Source organism: Triturus cristatus, chromosome 10, assembly GCF_964204655.1.
Source record: "Triturus cristatus chromosome 10, aTriCri1.1, whole genome shotgun sequence".
NCBI classification, from domain to species: Eukaryota; Metazoa; Chordata; class Amphibia; order Caudata; family Salamandridae; genus Triturus; species Triturus cristatus.
In genome coordinates this window covers 97,931,093-97,956,389 of record NC_140593.1, presented here as the reverse complement: position 1 = coordinate 97,956,389, position 25,297 = coordinate 97,931,093, and the positions used below count along the sequence as shown (strand labels likewise).

Below are 25,297 nucleotides of genomic sequence, written 5' to 3'. Positions count from 1 at the left end.
TCATAGTCCCAGGTTCACATCCCGCCAGGCCAACTTAGCCTTTCATCCTTCTGAGGTCGATAGAATTAGTACCATTGAGTTGGATAACAATAAACATCTACTATTCAGCGCAAAAATACCCTTCTGGGTAAATGTGCGCTTTAGAAATGCACGTTATGAAATCAAGCCAGGTCACAGGCCTAAACACTGAGGCACTTTCCCTGCAGCTCTTGCAGTGATGGTGGTAGTGTTCGAGTTCAAGATGCTGGATTATTTCTTTTCACCTTTAAAAATGGGAAAGCTTCATAGTCTGCTTTATCTGTAAAAGGAAAGCACCGTGCTTGTCATGTGAGCCTGGTGTGGGCGTTTATTTTTTGCAGTTTGCTAATATAGCACTATCACGACCCAAAGGTAGTGGAGCGCTTCACGTGAGCACCAGTTACATTACACAAGATCATGTTCATTTTTTTTTTAGGCCAGAGCAGGTTAGGTGACCTACCTTGAAGCACAGGATGTTTAGCTATGCTGCGACTCAAACCTTGTCCCCAAGGTTCAAAGTCGGCAGCTCTGGCTGGAACAGGGGAGTCGGAAGCGGGGTGGGTATGTATGTGGTGTGTGTGTGAAAGGCGTAGGGATGGTGGTTGGTAAAATGGTGGGGCAGCCCCAATCTCTCTTCGTAATAAGAGGACTCTTTGCTCCCCTCACCCACTCTGGAGTCTCATGTATAATAATGGACCGCTTTAATTGAAATAAAATTTGTTAATCAGTGGGACATTATGAAACCTCCATTAGTTCATGCACTGACCAACCAGTGAACATTTAGCACAGCATGCAGGAATCTCTCTGACAGACCGTCTTAGGCACAGGCACCCACATGTGCAGACTGCACATGCAGCCCTGTGCACAGGTGGCTGTGCAAGTTTCACTGCAGACTTCTGATGCTAGCCACAGGCAGCCGTCCTGCAGGCCACTGAACTCCACCAGAGACAACATCAAACTGTCAAAAGAGCCGGGCACACCTTTTGAGTGGCTAGGGGTTGAGGTGGAGGCTGTGAGATGCCACTGGGTCTCTGCTGAAGGAGGTTCTGGTCACCGGAAGTGGAAGGGGCAATCAAACAGCTATGTGTCCCCAGGGGCCTGTCTTGGAGGCTTTGATGCCACCTAGTGGTGACACTGAACCAGTGACAATGAGGGGTTATGACCTTGAGATCCCCTGAAAATCACTTCTGTAGTCAGAATAAAAAATGTGGATGGGCGAGTGCAGGCATCGATTGGGGTTTTGTGCTGGGCATGAGGTTCAGGGGTGGCAATATGGGTAGAACAACACTCTAAACATTCTTCATATACCTCTAACGTACCCAAGTATTGAGGGCTCTTTGCCTAAATAGAGCTCGTGAAAATCTGACCACATCACAGGCTACTGTGACTTTGATTACAGCCTCCATTCCCAATAGGACAGCCAATGAGGTTGAAAGTCTGCTGCAGTGATCAGTTTGTAACCTACGTGCCACAGATAGATACAAGTATTGTAGTTTGGTGGGCTTTTAAGCCTGCTACCGAATACAATGTAAAGAGACACCTGCAGTTCCCCTGCTCCGATCGCAGTGGGTTGGATCAGCAGGCGGAGTTTTTTCTTCTGTGATCTGTTTACAATGTGCCTGCCTCAGGCTCCAAAGCCAGTATGCTAGTTTCAAGGGTAGATTCACCTGCTGGAGAGGGGGAAAAGGAGTAGGGGAGGTGGGAGAACGGGAAGAATGTGAGCAATAGACTGCATGTGAGCATGTATTAGTGCAAGGAAGTGTGGAGTCATTGGTATCTTTACTACATTTTTAGTAGTTGATCTAGTCTAACCCCCTGGAGCAACGGGGGATCACAGAGAACATTTTTATAACAGCAGAAACAGACTAAATTGAGGTGCTTTAGCAAGAACCGATTTGTGTGCATGGAGTCTGTGAAGAGGGTGCGACGACTAGTAGTGGGGAATTACTGGGTTGTGCACTTTTGATATTTTTCAGTTTTTTTTATGATACACAGTCCAAGCAACAGGAAGAGATAATAAATTTTAGAGCAGAATAACACCTGCTAAAACCAGAATGTAACCGAGGCGTGCTGGTTCCAAGACTGAAAGGAGTAAATTTCACTATGATAAAGTAACAGCTCGGCTGCTGCGAGCTGTCTCGTGATGGGAAGCTCATGGACTGCTACTGCAGAGTGCTGGGATGTCTCTTGCAAACTCTGCATGCCTCCTGTGCAGCCCACGTGCAGGATATTACGTGCCAGGTGAGTGTTAGGGGAAATTGCCCAATTTTCAGTGCTATAAAGTTAATTTCACCAGTTCCATCGTGGCTAGTAAATACACCCAATTATCACAAATGACGATAGAGCACTAGTTGGAAATCGTTTTCTTTGTGGTCTCCTGGAAGAAAGCAGCAATGTGGTCCTTCGAACACGCATCACGTAATGTGCAAAAGGGGGAGGGTGCCAGGCGTCCTCTGATTGGACTGATGTGGTTTGATCCATACAAGTCAACTAGTTAAACTGCAAGTAATGAGATGGGAAAATCATCTTAGGAGGGGGCTTTGAGGAGGAAGAGACAGGACTGAGGCGCTTTCAGCATGTGGCTGCACGCAGCACTCGCAAGCCTAACAAGCCAAGCAGTTATTTCAAAATGTTGTTACACAGACACATGGTCCTGAAAAATAGCAGGAAAGAGAGCATGAAATATTGGCGCCTGAGAGAATGAGACAGATAATGTTAACTCATGTCGCATTGTGTGCAATGTAAGGCGCACACTCGATTAGCCCACCAATGAATGAGTGTCTACGCTATGTGACTGATTCGGGACACTGGAATTTCAACATCTCTTCGTCTATACATATATAACAGCATATAGAGGCTCACTGTTCACCACCTCAATTCTCATCCCAGCAAAAAGTAGTCGACTTCGATCAGACACTGTGCAGGTAACGGATTGCAACTTCTGTCCCTAAAGGAAATGAATACAAATCACATATTGCTCATTTGCTCTAATGCTACCTTGTGGTGATGCGGAGATACTGAGCGTGGTATTTTTAAAGGTTTACGACCCGGTACAATTCTTTAATGGCAAATTTAGTATAATGTGCGTAGTTGCATAGCTGAGCTCCACTTAAAGAATAGTGCGCTCCAAACCCCAAGTTAGCGAGCTCTGTTTTCTCTAGTGGAATCTGAACTGGGCACTAGCGTAATGCCGTTATTTTGACTGCAATCAGTTGAGCTCTCAGCAGGATATTTTCGAGCAGAGACGATAAAGTTAACTGTATCTCTATGCCCCTGATGCCGCAAGTTCACTTTGCATTAGCCTAGTAACATTAATGCCACACTTTCTCCTCACCTCGGTCTACAGGTCACGCCCCAGCAACAAGCTATTTGTGCTACCCTCTAGTGTTAAAACTGAGACAGCTTCCTCGTAGTTCTGCACATCCAACCCATTGATATTGAGAAAGCTATACACCATATTGCTGAAACTGCTGCTTGTTGAAACTGACTTCTGATGGATACATCTGCCAGTGGATTCCTCACCTTGTGAATATCCCCTGCGCCAGCAACATTCGGAAACTTTTGTAGTAGTCCACACCGATGAGGTCGAAGACGACGTCAGAGACACGGCTCCGCTCGCGACTCCGCTGATGTCACCGGCTCCATAAGAAGACCTCGTCGGCGTGATGACGTCAGTTCCCTTATTTCCGTGCCGTCGACGCCAACGGATTTCGGGAGTCTCTCTCTGTAGCTGTACTTGTTACTTTGTTTTGTGCTGGTTTCTCTCTCTTCTTCTTCAGCTGAAATGTCAACGAAGAAGTCTGGCTTTAAACCTTGTCAAGAATGTGGAAAGCACATGTCGATAACGGATCTGTATGAAGACTGCGTGTGGTGCCTGTCATCGGACCATGATGTGGAAGGATGTTCTTGCTGTCGCAAGATGAGCTCCAAGGCTCTTAAGGAGAAGGAAGCAAAATTGTTCATTGCCAAGACGAGGAAGGAAAAAAGAGGCCGGAGAAGATCGAGGTCGGCGTCAAAGTCGACTTCGGGGCAAGTCCAAGAAGCACAAGAGAAAGAGGCATTCATCCCGACATCACTCTGCTAGGGATGCGGCTCCGAGATCGACATCGCCCTCCCGACACCGTAAGGACTTTGTATCTCCTTCGCCTGTTCCTGATTCTCCTATTGGTCTATCGTCACTTGTGGCTTCACCGGAGCATTCTCCGGCCCCGGCTCCATCTCCGACGCCGGCTCCATCTCCGGCTTCGTCTCCGGTTCTGATTGAGGAGCCTCCTGCTCCGGGTGAGCCTTCGGCTCTGCTGATTCCACCATCGGCGCCGGTCGGCCCGAGTCCGGTGATGCCTGAACAATATCCTGCGTTTCCAGACCCAGGTCAGGACCCTACGCATTATCTTAATGCTATGTATGGAGTCTTCTCCAGAGCCATGTACCCCTCTGGTGCACCTTCGGGTCCTATGGGTCCTATGGCCTTCAGTTTGGGAGTTCCACAAGCTTATCCTCAGGCTCCCTTCATGCCTTTTTTCCGGCGACGCCGGCTTGGCATCTACCGGCGCCGAGGACATTGACGCCGCTCCCTTCTTCACCGGCGCCGACTCAACCTCGTTTGACGCCGGCTGTCCCTTTGGATCCACGCTCGACGCCGGTTCCGGCGCCGTCTGATTCGGTCACGGCGCCGACTCCTGTTGTGAGGATCAGGTCTAGGAGGGAGGCCCAAAGGGTGCTGGATGAACAGAGGTACTTGATGGAGGAAGTAGAGGAAGGTGAGCTGATGGAGTCAGACGATGTGTTTGAGTTGAAGGAGGCTAGTGGCCTGGATTTATCACCTGAATGGGAGTTTACTCCTCCTTCTGATGCTCCTTCAAAGGATGTGGCTCCATACCACGCTGTTATTAAGAAGGCGGCTGAACTTTTAGATCTGCAGTTGCCTTCTGCAGAGTTCAAGCCTAACATCCTAACAGAGGTTCTGCACTCTCTTTCTACTGCATCAGAGCCTTTACTCCCTTTTAATGACGCCACTATAGAACCAGTAATGGAGGTGTGGCGTAAGCCCTTCTCTGTTCCTGCAGTTTCTAAAGTTATTGCTAGGAGGTATAGGGCAGCTGCAGGGGACCCAGACTTTTTGACATCTCACCCATCTCCGGAGTCTTATGGTTCAGGCTGCCTGTTCCAGAAAATCAACAGGTTCTTTTCCCCCAAGTCCCGAGTGACAGGGAGGCGAAGAAATTGGATCAGTCGGCCAAGAAGGTTTTCTCTGCATGGCCCTTAAATCGACGAATGCCACCTGTCTTTTGGGCCGATATATCCATGGCCTTATGGACTCAGCAAAGCAGCTAGCCCCAAAGCTGTCAGAAGAGGATAGGATGAATTTCAATGAGGTCCTTTCGGATACCCAAGCGGCAGCACGTCCGGTAATCTAAATTGCTTGGATACAGCTGACTCGGTTGCAAGAGTCATGGGATCTTCTGTTGCCACCAGGAGGAGTGCGTGGCTTAAATCTTCAGAGTTCTCCCCTGATGTCCAGTCAACGCTCTTGGACTTGCCTTTTGATGGCTCCGGACTTTTTGGCAAGAAAGCGGATGCTGCGCTTGAAAGATTTGAAGAGAGTAAGGCCACGGCTAAATCTTTGGGCCTTCAAACACAGCCAAGGGGTTCGTTCAAGAGGTACAGGGGCTTCGGAAGGACAACCTTTCGTTCTTACAGACAGCCCCAGCAGCAGCAGCAACAGCAGCAAAACACTCTGTATTAGAGCTACAGAGGCAGAATCAGGGGTCGCCCTCCTCCTCCTCTTCCTCTTCCTCTTCCTCTTCCTCTTCCTCTTCCTCTTCCTCTTCCTCTTCCTCTTCCTCTTCCTCTTCCTCTTCCTCTTCCTCTTCCTCTTCCTCTTCCTCTTCCTCTTCCTCTTCCTCTTCCTCTTCCTCTTCCTCTTCCTCTTCCTCCCCTGCAAAGCAGCCCTAGATCCACCATTCTGGATCATGTTGGTCCTGTGGGGGGGCCGGCTTACCCATTTTCTACAAGATTCGGAATCGGTTACTACAGACCTTTGGGTTCTAGATCTTGTAGAAAATGGGTACGCCCTTCCCTTTCGGGAATTCCCTCCAAATTACCCTCCTTGTCAAGGGGCTTGCTCAGAGGAACACTGTCTTCCCCTGCAGGAGGAAGTCCTGACGTTACTGAAAAAAGGTGCGATAGAGCTCGTTCCAGAGCAGGAGAGGGGTCAGGGATGCTACTCCCGGTATTTCCTGATTCCGAAAAAGGACGGCAGATTGCGTCCAATATTGGACCTCAGGATCTTGAATCTTTTTCTGAAGCAAGAGAAGTTCAAGATGCTCACTCTTGCGCAGGTTCTTCAAGCGCTGCATCAGGAGGACTGGATGGTGTCGATCGACTTGCAGGATGCGTATTTCCACATCCCCATCCTGAAGTCGCACAGGAAGTATCTCCGGTTTACGGTAGGGTCGCAACATTATCAGTTTGCGGTTCTTCCGTTTGATCTTACTACTGCACCTCGAGTCTTCACCAAGGTGATGGCAGTGGTGGCAGCCCATCTCAGAAGGTCGGGGATTCCAGTTTTCCCCTATCTGGACGACTGGCTGATCAAAGCGGAGTGGCCAGAGAAGGTGCTTCATCATCTGCAGGTTACAACCCAGCTGTTGTACAAATTGGGTTTCTCGATAAACGTGCCCAAATCTCACCTGGTGCCATCTCAGCGCAACCTGTTCATAGGGGTGGTACTGGACACTACTGTGTGTCGAGCGTTCCCACCTCCACAAAGGATTCTCGACATACAGGAAATGATTCCCTTGTTTTACAACGGAGCGGTCATTCCAGTCCTGAAGGTTCTTCGCCTGCTCGGTCTGTTTGCTTCCTGCATTCTGTTGGTCAACCATGCACGCTGGCACATGAGGGCGCTCCAGTGGTGCCTCCGCAGGTAGTGGTATCAGCACAAAGGAGATCTCAGGGAGTCTGTGAGGATCTCCAGAGAAGCTGCGGCGGATGTGTCTTGGTGGAGCGTGGAGGGCAATCTGTCTCAAGGAAGGCCTTTTCATCGGTGGCCACAGTAATAACAGATGCATCCACTTTAGGGTGGGGTGCTCATCTGGGGGATCTGGAGATCAAGGGTTTTTGGTCTCCAGAGGAAAGGTTGCTTCACATCAACCTTCTGGAATTGCGGGCGATTCCTTTGGCGCTCATGGCCTTTCTCCCTTCCCTTCGCGGTCAGTCGGTTCAAGTCCTGACGGACAACACTACCACGATGTGGTATGTCAACAAGCAGGGAGGAGTGGGGTCGCATTGTCTCTGAAGAGAGGCTCTGCGTCTCTGGTCCTGGGTTCAGGATCATCAGATTTGTCTGATGGCAAATCAGGCCGGAGTTCTGAACGTGCGTGCAGACAGTCTCAGTCTGCAGTTCTCTGCCGACCATGAGTGGAGGCTCCATCCGGAGGTGGTTCGTCACGTCTTTCGGACGTGGGAAACTCCTCGGGTGGACCTGTTTGCCACTCACGAGAACGCTCACTGCCAGTCATTCTGCAGTCTCCAGTATTCAATGCAGGGAGCTTTGGGGGACGCGTTTCAGTTGAGATGGGACTCGCATCTCCTTTATGCGTTTCCTCCCAACCCCTTGATTCCTCGGGTTCTGAGGAAGATTCGCCAACACCGGGCCCAAATCATATTGATCGCCCCGGATTGGCCAAGAAGGGTGTGGTATACAGATCTTCTCCACCTCTCCTCGTGCCCTCCGCTCCGTCTCCCTCTCAGGGCAGACCTCTCGCAGGGGCAGGTTCTACACCCCCCACCTCCAAAGCTTACACCTTCATGCCTGGAGATTGAACGGGGCAACCTGAATTCCTTTTCTCTCCCGCCTGACGTGATGGACGTGATTTTTGTCTGCCAGGAGTCACTCCACCAAGTCTATCTATTCCTATAGGTGGTCCAAATTTGTCCATTGGTGTGGGGAGAAGTCTATTGACCCTTTGAGGGCTCGTTTATCCAACATCCTTCAGTTTGCTCTCTCTCTAGCTCAGCAAAGTTTTGCTGTAGCCACTGTGAAGGGTTATTTAGCGGCTTTGTCGGCATTCCTTTGCTTGCCGGATCAGCCGTCCTTGTTAAAATCACCTATTGTGTTTTGGTTCATTAAGGGCCTTACCAACAAATTTCCACCCACTCCATTTATTGTGCCTCAATGGGACTTAAATCTTGTCTTAACTTACTTGATGGGTTCTCCCTTTGAACCCTTGCACAAGTGTCCCTTAAGGCTGTTGTCTTTCAAAACGGTTTTTCTCATTGCCATTACCTCGGCAAGGAGGGTAAGTGAGCTTCAAGCTCTGAGTTCGAAACCCCCGTTCTTGACCATTCATGCTGAAAGAATGGTACTCAGGACCAGGGTTGCATTTCTACCTAAGCTGGTAACTCCTTTCCATCTGGGGCAGTCCATTACCCTTCCTACCTTCTATCCTCCCCCATCCCCTTTCAAGGAGGAGGAGCGGCTTCACCGGTTGGACCCTAAAAGGGCGGTGAGTTTTTACCTCGATAGAACTAAAGACTTTCGAGTGGGTGACCAGCTCTTCGTGGACTTCATTGGCTGCAGGAAAGGCAGAGCAGTGCACCAGCGCACCCTTTCCAGATGGATTATCTTGTGCATCAAGATCTGTTACCCTTTGGCTGTTAAGGAACCTCTAGAGGGTATAAGGGCTCACTCTACCAGGGCAAAGTCTTCTACATCTGCCTTATCTAGAGGTGTTCCTGTGGAGGACATTTGTAGAGTGGCAACTTGGGCCACCCTCCACACTTTCGCGAAGCATTACTGCTTAGATTCCGAGGTGAGGAGGGACGGACACTTTGCACGTTCCGTCCTTCAGGATATTTTGGTATAGAAGGGTGGACACCCTCCTCCGGGAGTGGGGACTGCTGTGGGAATCTATTCACAAGGTGAGGAATCCACTGGCAGATGTATCCATCAGCAGAACAAGTTACTTACCTTCGGTAACGCTTTTTCTGGTGGATACAGTTTCTGCCTGTGGATTCCTCACTGACCCACCCGCCTCCCCGTTGTCCACCCTTGTATACCTACAATAGTGATAATGTGATAAAATCGATCTGTTACTGTCAAAGGAAGTGTTTCTTTTGATTTTCTGCATTGACTTCACACAGTGTGTGTTGGTTTGAATATTATGTACTGTGTACACTGTACATATATTGTTGTCGGTCCGTCCGTGTGCCTCGAAGGCACGGGAAAAAAAGGGCGGAACTGACATCATGCCGATGAGGCTCTCTTATGGCTCCAGTGACGTCAGCGGAGCTGCGTGCGGAGCCATGCTATTGTGACGTCGTCCTCGTCGGCGTGGAGAGCTACGAAAAATGTCCGAATGTTGCTGGTGCAGGGGATATTCACAAGGTGAGGAATTCACAGGCAGATACTGTATCCACCAGAAAAAGCATTACCGAAGGTAAGTAACTTGTTCTTTACAGTGCTAGGACCCTTCTCAAAGGACCTGAAGAAATCACTTGGATCAAGGAAGGCTGGAGAGCCACCCCACCTGTGGACACACCAGTAACCAGGATACCTACACCTGGGAGCCCAGGTGAATAGGGATGAAGTAGTGTCACAACCACCCGTAGACGCCAGTGGAGGTTTGTGGAAGATCAGCAACAGTGTCTCATGGACCAGGCCGTTGGAACCAGGACATGGAATCCCGATGAGAAGAACCTGAAAGCAAAGGGGACAGAGTCCAAACCACTTGGAGTTGACCAGGAGGCACAGGAGCACAATAAAAGCCCTCGTCTTTGGTTCTTGCCGTAGCACGGTTGAAGCAGCAGCTGTGGAGCCCAGGCGACGATGGAGGAGCACAGTAGCCTTCCACGAGCTGTCCCATGCTGGTTGACGAGCGCAGGAGAGTCCGTGGCCGACAGGACCACCAACAAGCCTTGGCAGATGCCAACAACGGATTGCGATGAACATACTGAGTTGCAGACAAGCAAAGTCTGTGGGACTAACCCAGCAAGGGTACGTCTGGGTCAACCCTCTGCCCGCAGGAGAGCCAGCAGGAATCAAAGGAGCCCCCTCGAGATCCCTCTGGCAGCAAGCACTGGGAGTCGCAGGGAATCCTCAGCAGCACACAGGAGATAAAGGCCTACGATGCAGAGTATACAGGCTGGGCGTCATTCTTGGAGCTGTGCGATGCTGGAAACTGGGGCTTCCTGGAGCTTGAAAATCTTTCGTGAAGAAAGCCAACAAGTCTTGGCAACGGCAAACTGACACTGCACAGGGAGGCAGCTCAGGTCCGCTGAAGAGGGATTACAGTCACCCCAGTTGCAGGGAAGACTAGTTAGGCCTCTGAAGTACCAACCACCCACCACGTGTGTTGCAGAGCCTTGCAATGTCCGTGGGACAACCGGATCAGCAAACCGGTTGTCGTCGTTGAGGTGCCTCTAGATGCGGGGAAGGGACTCCTTCACTCAAGGGAGATTTCTTCTGGCTGGGATGCAGGCTGAGTCCTTGGTGGCTCGTAGGATTCACAGCCATGAAGTTGCAGTCGGATCTTGAGTTTGTTGTTGGGATGAATCTAAGGACCTACCCTTAGGGGAGCTCTCAAATAACCCTAGAAAGAAGGACTTCTTCTGTGGTGACCCGCCTAACAGAGGGGGGTCAAGGATGCTACCCAGCTGGCCTAGCCAGTCAAATGCCCCCAAGGGCCAAGATTCAACATGGCAGAATCAAGTGGCCACTTGGAGGAACTCTGGGCACCTCCCTAGGGAGGAGCTGGACAGGGAGGTGGACACTCCCCTGTCCTTTGTGTAGTTTTGTGCGAGAGCCAAGGGCTCCTTGTAAGAAACTGGCTCTATATATACTGCACCAAAGTGAGGTTCAATGTGTATAGCCTCCAAGGGTCTCCAGAGGTTAAAGTTAGATAGAACTTTACTCTCCAAAGTGGTAGCTTGGTCGAGCAGTAAAGCAGTTTCAGAGGACAGTGTTAAGCATTTGATGTACACAGTCAGCAAATGAATTCACACACTCAAGTATACTGTTATTTTATTAGAACCAAGCAAGCCTGATACAGGTAAGCATTCCATTTTTTTCAGTAATAAGTTACTTGTCAACAGTTTTAAAAAGCAATGAAGATTGTACTTGATTTGATTTACAGGGGATGCAGCAGGTTGCAATACTTAGTATATGCAGTACATTTAAATGAATGGCTTTTTAAAGTAAATTCTTGGAAAATTACTTTTGTGTTACTTTTGTAATCCAATGCTGGATTCATAGTTTGTACAATTTTTAAAGAATATTTTCAGATTTCGAAAGTCCACACTTAAAAGCTTTTTGTACCAGTACATTTAAATACATAGGCTTTTCCTGTAAATTGTAGGTAAGTTACTTTCGCATTACTTTTGTAATCCAGTGCTGGACTCCTAGATTCAGTACTGGGACATCTACTTAAAACAGGTAAGTAATTAGGTTTTTGTAGTTTGTACGATTTTTAAAGAATATTCTTGTTTTTCAAAAGTTGACACTGTCCACAAAAAAACACCACTGTTATCCTATGTAAGGAAATTCAATTCACAGGTAAGTTACTTCTAAGTTACTTTTCTTACTCAGTGCTGGACACCTAGGTTCAGCACTGGGACCTTTCCTGCAAACAGTTGAGAAAATTCGGTTATGTTATTTGTGCGATTTTCAAAGAATATTCTTAGTTTTCAAAAGTCGACACTTAGAAACTTGTTGGGAGAAAATGTGTCAATGTTATCCTATGAGGAAAATCAGGTTATCGGTTTCGAGGTAAGTATTCGGTCTTTGGAGTTAGGGTTCTGGGGCAAGACTCAGGGGTCCCCAGGGTCAGTAATGCACTGTTGTTGCGCCCCCAGTGGCACTAGGGCAGTGGGGTGCAGAGTGTTGAGGCCTAATGTTATCCTATGGAGGATAGGGGGGGCTCCGGTTGGTGGCTGCTGGCAAGCAGGCCACGGGGTTGTGGGAGCCAAGCTCCTAGTGTTTAGGTCAGGGCAAATAGGGAACCAAGTAGGCACAAAAAGTGCACCCTCTGCGGCACTGGGGCGGCCGGGTGCAGTGCGCTGTTTTGGCGTCTGGTGCCCTGTTTTCAATGGGGATTTTCAGTTTTGGTTTTTCAGCTGCAGGCTCGGTCCAGGAAGACTTCCGGGAGGAACCAACAGCTGGGCAGGTAAGTTGGAGGGCTCGGGACATAGGTGCAGCTCGGGTTCTTTTCTCCAGGGCGCAGGGCGACTGGCTGTAGGGGTGTCTTTTGAGGTCTGATTTCACCTTACCGGGCCACTCGGTTGGTGGGGGGGAGGGTCTCTGTGCAGAGGCTGCAGGCGACTTCGAAGTCCTGGAGGGATCAACCCACGGTGGACTCTGGAGCGCTGGGGGACCTGGCTGGGACCGGTGAACCACTCGGGCCATGGGCGATGGGTGCAGTGGTAGTTCCAGGCGTCTGGTTTCTATGTCCTCAGCTGGCTCAGTCTATTTTCGGAGTTTCTTTTGAACAGGGTTGCTGTTCACAGGATATCCGGTCTTTGTTGAAGGCAGTCAGTCCTCTCAGGGATTCTGGAGGTCGCTAGCTGCAGGACAAGAGGATTTTTGGCGCAGGATCTCTGGAAACTGCAGACGGGCCGGTAGGGCTGGGGGCCAAGGCAGTTGTTCTCTGCAGTCTCCTCTGCTGGGCGTCGTCTTTCGTCCTTTTTTTTCTTAGGTTGCGGGAATCTCCCTTCTTGGTTCAGGGCTGCCCCCTTAAAACTGAATTTAGGGGGCATTTTAGGGGTCTTGAGGTCAGTAGCCAATGGGCTACTGACCTTCGGGTGACTACACCCTTTGTGTGCTCACCCCACGTGGGGGAGTGAGCACAATCCCTAGTACTGATTGGACAGTGCCTGCCATCTGCAAGATGGCGAGCACTGAAGAGTGGGCTTCACCTCACCTCCCCCACCTGAGGGGTGGAGTTGGCAGAGGTGGGCACACCTCCTTGGCTGGCTAGTTTTTCCCGCCCGTCTTCCTGCCGAAAGGGAGGGGAGACAGGAAGGGGGCCTGCTCCTGCTAGCAGGAGAGGCTGGGGGTCGCATCACAAAGGCTGCCAGGCCTTTGAAGCTCCCCTGCCACAGATGGCTCTTCCTGGCCTGGGGGGAGGTGTGAACACCTCCGCCCAAGAAAGGCTTTGTTTCTTGGCTCAGGGAGCGTAGGCTCCCACCCTAGGGGTCCAAAAACATGTCTCGTGGTGGCAGGCTGGTGTGTACCAGTCAGGAAACCCACCAGAGGCTGGTCGTTTTTCAGGGGGCATCTCTGAGATGCCTTCTGTGTGCATTTTCCATCAAATCACACACTGGCATCAGTGTGGGTTTAATGTCCTGAGAAGTTTGATGCCAAACTTCTCAGTTTTCAGTGTAGCCATTATGGTGCTGTGTAGTTCGTAATGACAAGCTCCCTGCACCATATACTCTTAATGGCAGCACTGCACTTACAATGCCTAAGAATTGGCTTAGACACTGTAGGGGTACAGGGCTCATGCACCTGTACCCTCACCACTGGCATAGGGCACCCAGCTAGAGGGGTGACTGATGTATGCCAGGGCAGTGGTTTGTGGGCATGGCACCCATGGATGTGTGCCATGCTGACTCTTCACTTTGCTCTGTACAAAGACACGCAGCCTGCAAAAGCAGTGTGTGAGTGTCAGGGTACAGGGCCTCTAAGGGTGGCACAATAAGTGCTGCAGCCTTTAGAGGTCTTCCCTGGTCACAGTGCCCTGGGTACCTATGGTACCATTTACCAGGGTCTGACCTGTGGCCAGAGATGCCAATTGGGTTAGTTTTGGGGAAAGAACACAGACCCTGGGAACCTGATTGGCAGGGACCCAGGGCACACCAAGAAAAAGTGCATCAGTAGTCTGGCAAAAAGTGTATGGGGGGGGGGGGGTTACTGCAACAGAAACCCACTTTCCTACACTCCTGAATTGTGCAAAACTGGTTTTATGCAAGGAGGGCACTAAATGTGCTCTTCAATGCAGTCTGGTGGCGCTCGGAAGCACCCTCACCCTATCTAATTCTAAAGGAGAGGTGGTCAAACCTCTCCTTTGCAGGAAGTCCTTTGTTCAGCTTCCTTCCCCTGCCCGAGTTAGGCTCATCAGCAGGGGGGGCAGATCATAGTCAAGGGTCGGCAGCAGCGCGGGCTGGCATTCAGACCATGTACGGCTACACATAAAGGTATGGGGAGTCCCCTAAGCAGCCCCCCAGTACATGGTATCATGCAACTAACACTGGAATCGGTATAGTTGCATGCTTGATACCAAACATGAACAGGTTTAGGGAAAGCCATTATGTAGTTGGACATCTCAACTTGCGAGCATCCGCTTCAAACCTTATAATGGCTGTCCCGCGCTAAGAAAGCCGAGAGAATGTAGCCTGGGTTTGTAGGGGTACCTCTGCTCGTGTAAGGTTACACATGCAATTAGAATCATGCACCCTGCCCTTGGACTGAAGGGCCTACTTTAGGGGTGACTTATAGGTTAAAAGTGCAGTGACCGTGATAAAAGAGAACCTTGTATCCAAAGTGAAAGGTGCAAGCACCCTTTAACGCAGTCTGCAATGGCAGCTCTGCAGACACTGTTTGCATGGGCTCCCATGGGTAGCAGAATACATGCTGCAGCCCATGGGACACCCCTGGTGTACCAATGCCCTGGGTACCTTAGTACAATATAATAGGGGCTTACACTCAGTATGGCCATTGTGTGATGTACAAAGTACTTACCATGGAATTCAGAGGAGAGAGCACAACCACTAGGGGCCTGGTTAGCAGGATATCCGTGAACTACAGTCAAAACACAATGACACCGGGCAAAACGTGGGGGTATTTATACCTGAAAGATCCTACTTTCTTGCACGTGTGTCAAACAAAAAAAGCATTTGACTGAAAAATTAGGCTAAAGAGCCAGTGGAAGTCTTAATTTACTTTGTGGCAGTTAGAGACTCCAAAGGCATGTTGTTTTCTGAAGAAAACTGCAGAAATATGTTTTAAAAGCATCCCCACTGTTTCAAGGCCACACACTCTGGAAAAACCATTGGAAAAAAGAACTGACTCGAGTTGGCTGTCAGTATAAGACATCATGGGACTGAAGGCCTCTAGACCACATAAAGGCACAAGGTGTTCTTGTAACTCTTATAAGGTTAAGCCTATCGGGTCTCTTTTTTTGCCTCGTATTTAGATTTAGGCAGCAGTTTTGATCATTTAGTGCTGCAGTGGTGTTATGAGAAAGGATTTTCTATTTTGTTTGGAAAAGTGAAATTTCCAGAAAATAATGGGCCAGTGATGGGCTTTAGAGCAGAGCTTTCCAAACTCTATGTCGCGATACATTACTGTGTCGGCAGCCATGTGTGGGTGTGTCGCGCAGTGACGACGAGGCCTATTCATCCTGCCATTCTTCTGCTGGCCCGTTGCAGCGGCGGTGAATAATATACTGTGGCGTCTCCAGCTGGCCGCTCTGCAGTCCCGTTCACATTCAGCCTATGCCGGCAGCAGGGGGAGGTCGGCAGCCTCATTTGGCTTGGGGGTCGCCATCCGGCGCTTGTGATGCTTCCTGTGGAAGGCGGGAGAGGGAGCCTTGCACTGCTGTTCTTGTGGCCTGGTGAAGCAGCGGTGAGTAATATTCTGCGGCGTCTACCCAATACTCATTTGCTTCTGACATCACCTGTCATTGATGTCTACACACAAAAGCCCTACACCCTTTTGATGCTGCTCACTTAATTAGCCCTGAATGCTCCTCGTAGCCCAGGTCCACAAGTGTATTAAAATCACAGACCCATTGGTGCCCAAGGAATGCAATTCTGTCAGGCAGCCAGATACACTAAGGGCACTAAAGAGCAGTAATGAACAGATCGACACGTGGCATAGGGAAACAAAACCTCATTCAGGAGGATCCCAAGCAGAATAAAGAAGCAGGCGCATAAATGACTACACCTCCAGGCAATCCTTAAGAGCCATCCCAAAATATCCTAGGAACAGTGGTCAGCGCCACATGAATCAAAGGCTGGGAGCTTCAGTCACTCTAGGTGGGCAACGAGGGACCACACTCAGTGGTCACTCAAAAATGAGTTCATACGAGCCCCTTGTGTACTGAGTGAGTATAGAAAATGAGTCTGACAGTCTAAAAGAGGATTTGAGGAAAGAAGTTATACACAAGTCTACAGAAACTGTGTGCATTCTCTTATGGCTGTTTGTCACGCAGGATAGTGGACAATACCCTGGACCTCTGCTTACTTGGGGGGAAGGGGGTTCGCTGTCTCCCACATGATCATTCCAGCCCGGACAACACCTGGCTTACAGCAAGATATATGCTGAGTATTCAATCCATGAACCACCCAAACTTGGAAGTAATCCACATTCAGTCCTGGGCATGACAACTGAGGATGATGTTAACATAACTTCCCACAAGCAGCTACAACAAATATCTGGACTTCCAACTGTTCCAGCCTCATCAATCCAGAAATAGCAACCCATGGATGGGGCCTTTGGCTTAAGTTACTTATCACGTGTGTAATTTACATTTGTACAAAGCTTTTTGATATACACGATCTTGTATCGTCGCTAACCTCACTAATTAATTGACAGCATGCTTTTGCTCCACTGCTAGGTTCCTGCTACATAAATACAAATACCGATATATGCATTAGCAAATACTGAAAGACAACAAAATGAAATGGCCATCACTAAGAAGTGCTCTGTCCTTGTCACTCCCCTGGCCCTGATAATGTTGAAATCATGGATGGCACTGCAGGCATGCCTGATTAATCCGACCACCACAGTACTGGTGAAAAACATCAACCCACCTAAACATCCTGACTTCAAAGTATTCTCCTCTTTCACCACAAACAACTCTCATACAAATCCAAGTGCTGGTGCTAAGCTGCCTCTGCCTACTCGCTGCCCAGTGCCCACTACTTGTTGTCAATACTCAATAAGTCTGTATGTATGTACAGTGTGAAAAATTATGCATGTCTAAAAATGCCGTTGATTTAACCTCCGGTTTGCTAGTAAAACTGAATTACCGTGTCCCGAAATGATGCATGCCTATAAAGTGAGTCACCAAGATGAAAAGTACAGCTTTAGAGGGTGCTTCGTAACATTGGTTTTGCTGTTTTTTTACACCTTCTATATATCTAGGCATGTGACTTGAATGTTCTGGTGAAGAATTCTAAGATTTAGGGCTTCAAAAAAGATCTCTATATACAGAAACTAGACTTCAAGTTAAGTGACCATTACTTACCCATATATAATGATTCTTTATTGGCTGGAATGATACGTGCATTGGGCAGGCAAGTTAGTTATTATGCTCCTTTTGTAGCCTTTGCATTCTGTATGTGTCAATTAAATCTGTGGGCATTCATAATAGATTTTCCTTCTTCCTTTAGACAAAAATCTTCATTCCTACGTAGACTTTGCTGGTGCAACCGAGATATTTTTGGAAGCGGAGTTGAGCGGAGGGGAAGGAAGTGTTGCATGGCAGCATACACAGCTCTTCAGAGAGAGCCTACAGAACAACAAGGAAACCTCATTGGAAATTCTCACCACATTCAAATAACGGAGGGTCGGATGCGACTGTGGCAAATATGTGGAAATCCAAGATTTAACTTTAATAGATCTGGTGTCAGCGCTGGATCCTGACTTTGATGTGAACACTCATCATAAGCATGAGAAGTATGCTTCTACTTAAAACGACGATCAAGGAATTGAAAGGCTATACTGAGCAATGCAGAAAATATAAGCATTAGTTAATCTGTTAATGAAACTAAATGATTAGCGTATGCACCGGATTATGACTTCGTGTCCTGATTCTAATGAGATACCCACAATTTGTCCCCTATATTTTTTATTTTTGATGTTACAAATTGCTTATTCAGGCTATAGAAACTGCTATGCCTGTCATTTGGCTTCACAAATGTATTTGTAGCAGAGTATAAGTAACTGTAAAATATTTGCAGTTCTAATCTCAAATTAGAAAACACAATCCATGAAGAATCTGTGGGCAAGAAGGATGGGTGACACCACAGGCAGAATGTCTGTCTTCAGTCATTATCGGGACATGAGAACTGCTAGTGCCTGGTATGCTGCCAGCAAGAGCATTTAACACATTGTACACTTTTCGTGGAATGTAGATTAAAATGTAAAGTATTCCTCGATGATGGTGCTTTTCTAAATGTGGAAGGTTTTTGTGGGTTTTAAACTCTGATTGTATGACATGCCTTTACATATTGTTTAAGTAAACGCTGTTGTAGTGCTCTTAATGCAGACCGGTTTGAGCAAGTAGAGAGACATGAAAACATATTTTTGCATTGAGACTTTTTGTGGAAAAGGAGTCTCCTTTAGGAGGTGTGACCTAGGACAATTGGAAGTACTTGTTATCCTCTCATTGTAAGGGCCTTATCTCTAAGGAAAGGAACATTGCCCAGAAAACTATTTTACCTGTTGAAAAGCATTTGAGAACTTTTTATTCTGTAGTGTGAATCCTATTTTAGATACCCATGCCATGGATACTTTCCCTATCCAGTGTTTGGGCTTTACAATTTGTTTTAGCCATGTGTGCAAAAACCATAGGTTGGAGGCTCTTGCCATCAGCCTAAAACCCATCATATCTCATAACCTGTCGCCATTACATGAGGCATCAGAAGTAAAGCAAAGACAAAGTCAACCATCCAGGAATGAGAGGTATGTCAACAAATTTTTAGATTCCAACAATTGTCACATCTGCTGGGACTGACCACAGCAGGCACCATGGTGTCATTGAATTTACAAAAATAGATCCTTACATTCATTCTAACTATGATAAAGAAAGACTTCAATGCCACCAAAGGAACACCAAGAACCGTTGTTAAGACCTAAAAATCCCTCTTATCGAACCTTAGACATAGAGGTGCTATATCAGGCATAAAAGATTAAACATCAGCCTTGAGCCAAAAACTCTCAAGTGTCAGCAATAAAATCAACACCCTGCTCTGAATCAGAATATCGTGAATTTTCAATACTGAAGATTATTGCCAAAAGATGTGAACATTCCGCCCGGAAAGGTTTCTGAGACACTGATCTACAAGCATCCCATATTTTTGGAAAAAATCATAAATAACATTTAAGGGGGCTATATCGCAAAAGAAAGAGACTAAATAAAGATGAAATGCTAGTTACTGTATCACAAACAGCAGACTTGAAATCCTGAGGAATAAGACGCTACCTGCTGATGATGATACAGTAGGGAACCAGTCAGTTTGAAAAAGCTTAGGGTACAACATGAATATTCCCCATAAGAGGGTGATATTAACAGTTTCTCAATTAAACCATTCCCTCCAAAATGAAAACCCAAGACTCAAAACTGTATATTAATATGCTGGACCTCAAGACTAGACCTACCATTCAAAGAATTCCAGATGCACTTGCACTACAATATAGTGCTTGTCTGTCCTCACAATACAGAAACAGTGTATTAACTTGAACAAGGAGGTTTTGGGGCTGGGCACTAAACATGCACGAACAACCCACAAGAACATACATATAGTGATACCGAAAATATGAGCAACAAGCAACAGATTTGTAGGCATATGTAAATTAGAGACAATCCGCCCAAAGGAACTGATTCCTTGGGAAGTAGCATTGGCCATGTATGTTTACAGAACACACTCAATACATTGTCCCAACAATAGATCAAAATATTAAGATGCTACATCTGGTCACTAAAGCAGCAGTCCAAGGAGAATGTACTACTGAAATATAGGCACATGGCATTTACATCCATTTTACACCAATTCCACTGATCCCGTGAGTCAAGAAAGTCATACACTTGGTAGTGCAGTTTATGCATTACATTGAGTTGTGCATGTAAGACATGCTTCCTACGTCCGAGTGAGATGCGGTCAGTACTGCAATGGAAGCTGTGAGTATGCCAGGATTATAGACCTGGTTTATGTAACTATAATCCATCTAGACCCCAGCTTCTTTCCAGTTTGGCATGTGGCCACTGAATGTGAATGTCTGCATTTACTACAAAGTTACATGTGTGTACTTAAGCTAGACAGCAAACAAAATTATAAGGATGTGTAAGTTGTGATATGGTGTTTACTGAGAAACCTTCCATTGCAGCCAACTGCTTTACAAGACATACTTCAGTTGCTTCTACATACAGTAGAATGAGGCATAATAACAGCTTAAGTGAAGGTACACTTAACTGTGTTTGTGTCTTCTACAAGAAACAGACCACACTACTTTGCTTAGACACCACTCATCAGAGGTTTCTAGCTAAACTTAATATCCCCACCAAGAGGGCTACCACAACCATTCTGGTACCTAAATGTAGTGCTAACTAAAATAATATCAACTCCGTTTGAGCCAGTGAATAAATGACCACCCAAAGAATTGATTTCAATGTTCTTTTGTTAATAGCCATCACTTTACTCAAGCGTGCCCGCATATTACACAGTCACCCAATTCAAAACTTAATTGAATTTCACAAGCAAAAGGTTTTTTTTCAACCACTTCTACAATTCTCCCAAATAAGTAGTTTCGCCTCCCACCAGTTTAAATGTATACATTAGGTGCTCGAATGTACTATTCATATATAGAATAGAAGAAACACTCATCACTGTTTGAAGTAGAATTTAGAAAGCCCTACAGAGTTAAAGCTATCACGAAGACTGGCATTGCCAGTTGTGTATATGTCTACATTCTGCTTGCTGAAGACTGGCAAATAAAGACCTTTCAGTAATATCAAGAGTGCACTGTACCTTGAAGGCTTCAACCTTACTTTTCATGCAGCATTACTATACCTATATATTTGTAGACTGAAATCAGTAGAACAGAGTAGGCTGACACTTCGACTATACATTCACCTACAGATGAGGAGGAACAAAAGTGCACCAACATTAATGCATAGTATATAAATCTAAAATAAAATTCATGCTAAAAAAAAGCTGGACATGCAGCTTGTAGCTATGCTTGTCTAATACGAGACCCACGCAAACGCCGTAGGAGGTGCAGCAAATATGTTTAAAAAAACGTTTACATAATGCCTTATGTTTATAGCTTACAACATAGCAGAGGAACAAAAGACAATCTGAAGGTGGCGTTGTCAGTCAAAATCTAATCAAATATGTCTTTATTCGACATATTTCTGTGGCATAAAAGAATAAAAGCCAGTTAAATCACACAGTTAAAACTATCCATCACAATATAATTATACAGTTGCATTGAGTGGAAAAATGACAGCATTGCACATTATCTAATTTTTCAAATCTTCAAAATAAGATGCCACTGAGCAGCATATTAGAGGGGTATGTACTGCTGGAACAATGATAGAACTGATCTTCATTGATAACATATAAAATCTTTAAAAATTGGCAATATTAACTTCTTTCTAAGCATAAGATAACGAGCAAAAGAACACAAAATCTAGGGCCGACTGACCAGACTTTCCATCACTGGGGCATACCCATAGTTCCTATAAAGTGCAACTACTGGCAGGAAACCCCCACCAAGAGAGTTAGTAAATTAAAACAAAACCTGGTGAGGACAAAGCAGTTGTCTATTATGAATAAAAGAGATACTTTTGGAGGACCTCACGGACGAAACGCAGATTGTACGCATGCACCGTGGATTTAGGATTATCTAAGGAATCCGTCTTTGCAGCAGCCTTCTCATAAAACACTTCCTTTAAAATGCCCTTTTCAAAGAGGGTGGCAAGATTCTGGGATGGCAAAAAGACCCAGTTGGCCAATTGACTTACAAACAGCCTTCACATATGCGAGCCACAGGATATGTGTGTCAGTCAAAACTCTTCCATGATCAATGCCTGACATTTAATCTTTGAAAAATACATGACACTCTTCGGAGCCCACCTACTAGATGATTGAATTATGCACACAACTTATTCACTGCAGTTAGATACCCAGGCAAATGCACCTGAAGACTTGTGCTAGTCTTTCTGGATGGATTGAAATCTGCATTAAGTAGCCATGAGAGGTATTTGTACATTCCCACAGAAAACCAACAAAGAAACGTAGAGAAGGCATGCCTGATAAATAATTTTACACATTTTTAATTTACAAAAAAAGTGTATAGGGATGTGGGATTTTACAACTTAAAAAGGAACCCTTCTGTGAGGTGGTAGCTCAAGAGGGATCCTGTTTTTAGATACCTGGATCCCCAAAGATGCATTGCTACTTCTTTTTTTATTCTATTTTTATTATTATACAAAATATACTGAATTAATTTCTAAACTAAATATTTTGTATGTATTTGTGCTTTATGGTAGAGCAAGAAATTATTATTAAATATACATTTGAAATTGTAGGGGGGAGGGAACACAGATGTGGCCATTGGCTGAGGGGAAAATAGCTCAATGTATGACAGTGTGTTATTTTTCATGTCTTTATTATTTTAATGTTTACAATAAAATAATTTTAACAAATATATGAAATCATTTTTACTTTTTCTTTTTTTGAATAAATAATCCCTTTTATGGAACAGTCACAACCGATGAAGCTGGTTTGGTTTCTGAATTTTGCTATGTTTAATTCTTATTTACTGTATGTAGTTGTTGAGTGCAAAACTAGACATAAGTCAGTGCAACGCCATATGAAGGCTCAATGAGCACCCTAAGTATCTGCGAATGATGAGCAACATCACACAAATAGGATGAAAAGTGAAAATAAACAGTGTGTATAAAACTAGATCCAGGGGTCCTGATACTTAATAAAAGATGCACTGAAAATAGTAGTAGGGGATGAAGGAATGCAACACAAAACATAGTGTGAGGGTAATTCCTTAGTATAAGGGTCAGGCCCAAGAAGGCTGACTACAGGATTGGCATCCTGAAACTATTAGGGCTCGCCTGCGACCACGCATTCATGCACTCTGACTTGAGAGGTATTGCTTACAAAAAAGCACTTGAAGCCTGCCTATTACCGTTTGTTGGCTTAATTGTCACTCTTTTCAGCTGCCTCTTAATTGGGTAGTGCATGCCAGGCATCACTTCCTTTTCTTTCCGTGAAGAACAGATTACTTCCTCTTGATTAGTGTCCATCCGCTGATAGCTCTGTGATTGAGGTACTATTTCTTTCAGTTCTACACTTTTATATAAATGTTCAAAATATTTTTGTATTGCTTATCACCGTACAGGTAAGCATTTCAGGACACTTCCTCTGTTTCCAGTTTTTGTGCTGCTTTCTCCTTTCCTTTTTATGCCTCATACCTTTGTTACTTACACCCACAACTGTACTACTCACTGCAACTCTACTCTACACCATGCCACTCACTCCTAGTCACTCTACGCCACTCCATTCTACTCTAGCCTGTTTCACTCCATGTCTCTTCATTCCAATCCACTTCACTCTGCGCCACTCCGCACTACACCACTCCAAACCACTCTCCTCTATGCCACTAACTTTCAGCCATGCTGAACAGCAGCCACACTGCTGTACAACATAGGTAAAAGGCATTGGGAAAGTCGATGACTCTTACACAGGCGATACCTATTGGCTTTGCCAATGCTTGTTTCCAGTGTTTACAACCACTCAAAGTGGAGTCACCATCTGGAGATCAGCAGTTCTGTTCTTTTTGTGAGACTGGTTGGACAAGGGCCGTCGGCTAGTAGACAAAAAAAATATGTTGACAAGTAAAGTTAAACATTTTGGCTCCTAAATTAAAATATGAAGTAGTGTGGACAATGAGTGGCTGTGGTCTAAGACCACATAGGAAACAAACATTCACGTTTGCGTCAAGTTTTTTCTGACTAATGGCACTATAGCCCCTCCTAAAATTACAAGGCTTAAGCATTTTAGGGACAGTCGCAAGCTAATGTCTGTGACAGTTTCCCAGGAGATGTTCCTCTGGTGTTTGGGGCATAACTCAGTCTTGCTAGCAGTGTGTGTGCTCTTATGAATCCTAAGACTATCCAGGAACGTGAAGCAAAGCTGTATGGCTTTGAATACCAAAAAGTCTTGGACGACCCGTTCCAAATCGAGAGTGTAGACCCGTTTCTGCTCTCAAGGCTGTGTTGCGACAGGTCCTCATCGTGGTGAAAGTCTTACAATAAGTCAGTCACGAGAAGGCCAAATGGAAATCGCCCCATTACCGCCACTCTGTCAGAGAATTTAGGACGACTGGGTGCCCTCACTGTCTTGCTCTTAGTCCCCTACCGATGAGTCGATTATGCAACTGATCCAGATGCACCAGAGTTAGTTCATTGGCGAAGTCGCAACAGATTTAAGAGAGGACCAGTTTCAAATTTTCATTACTCTTCCTGCTCCCTCGATGCACCTTCAGGCCCCTAGGATCTGTGGAGGCCTCCAATTGGGTTACTTCCCGCAGGTACATCCGCTGCATAGTCTCGGGTTCTGCTCTGACGCTGGAGACCACTTCCATTTTGACTTCCAATCCAGAACCAAAATCCATGCAGACCCCTTGGCTTGATGCTGGCACAGACACCAGAGGAAGGCTCTGTTCCTTTAGATCCAACCAAGATCACGTCCCAAATCAGTACTGACAAACCTGGCCCCAGTCCAATCTGATGCAGACTGAACCACACCGTTGCCTCTGAGCCACACACCTGCATTCCAACAGCTTTTTGTTTCGTACTCTGATCAGAGCCAACCAGACTTTGGAGATTACATTGGAGATGAGGAGGATTAATTTCTTCAACACTTTGATGAAAATGTATACATGGACTGGCAGCAGGCCAGTGGGTTGCGCCTTTCCCCGGACACTGGGCTTGGTTCTCCCTCTCGACCATCAATGGAAGAAAGTGCCTTCTTTGCTGTAGTAATGAGATAGGCAGCGGATGTATTTGGCGGATGTATGACGATACAACGCATACTAATACCACGCGTGCCATTACAACGCGGGTATTACTACGCATGTCATTACGTCGCATACTTTTACCACGAGTATGCCTTTACCACGCATGCCATTACAATGCAAAGGCATGCGTAGTAAAGCTATACTCGTGGTAAAAGTATGCAAGGTAAGTGACAACCCTACCCCTACACAACACACTACTCCCACCCCTACACTACCCCTAACCCTAAAACACTACTACAATACCCACACTACTCCCACCCCTACACTACCCTAAACCAATACTACATTACAACACTAACCACACTACTCCCACCCCTACACTACCCTAAACCCTAAAATACTACTACACTACAACACTACCCACACTACTCCCACCCCTACACTACCCTAAACCCTAAAACACTACTACACTACCCACACTACTCCCACCCCTACACTAGCCAACCTACTACC

General features: G+C 46.3%; 1 protein-coding gene across 3 annotated transcripts in view; it reads left to right on the top strand.

Moving 5' to 3' along the window:
* NGLY1 (N-glycanase 1) overlaps positions 1 to 22,454 on the top strand; it is a 354,362-nt gene extending 331,908 nt beyond the window's left edge. For all 3 annotated transcript variants that reach the window (XM_085630539.1, XM_085630540.1, XM_085630538.1), the window contains one exon: positions 17,416 to 22,454. In XM_085630539.1, coding sequence (XP_085486665.1) covers positions 17,416 to 17,585 — 170 coding nt within the window. In that variant the 3' untranslated portion in view covers positions 17,586 to 22,454. The remainder of the gene's footprint in view (positions 1 to 17,415) is intronic.
* The last annotated feature ends 2,843 nt before the right edge of the window (positions 22,455 to 25,297 follow it).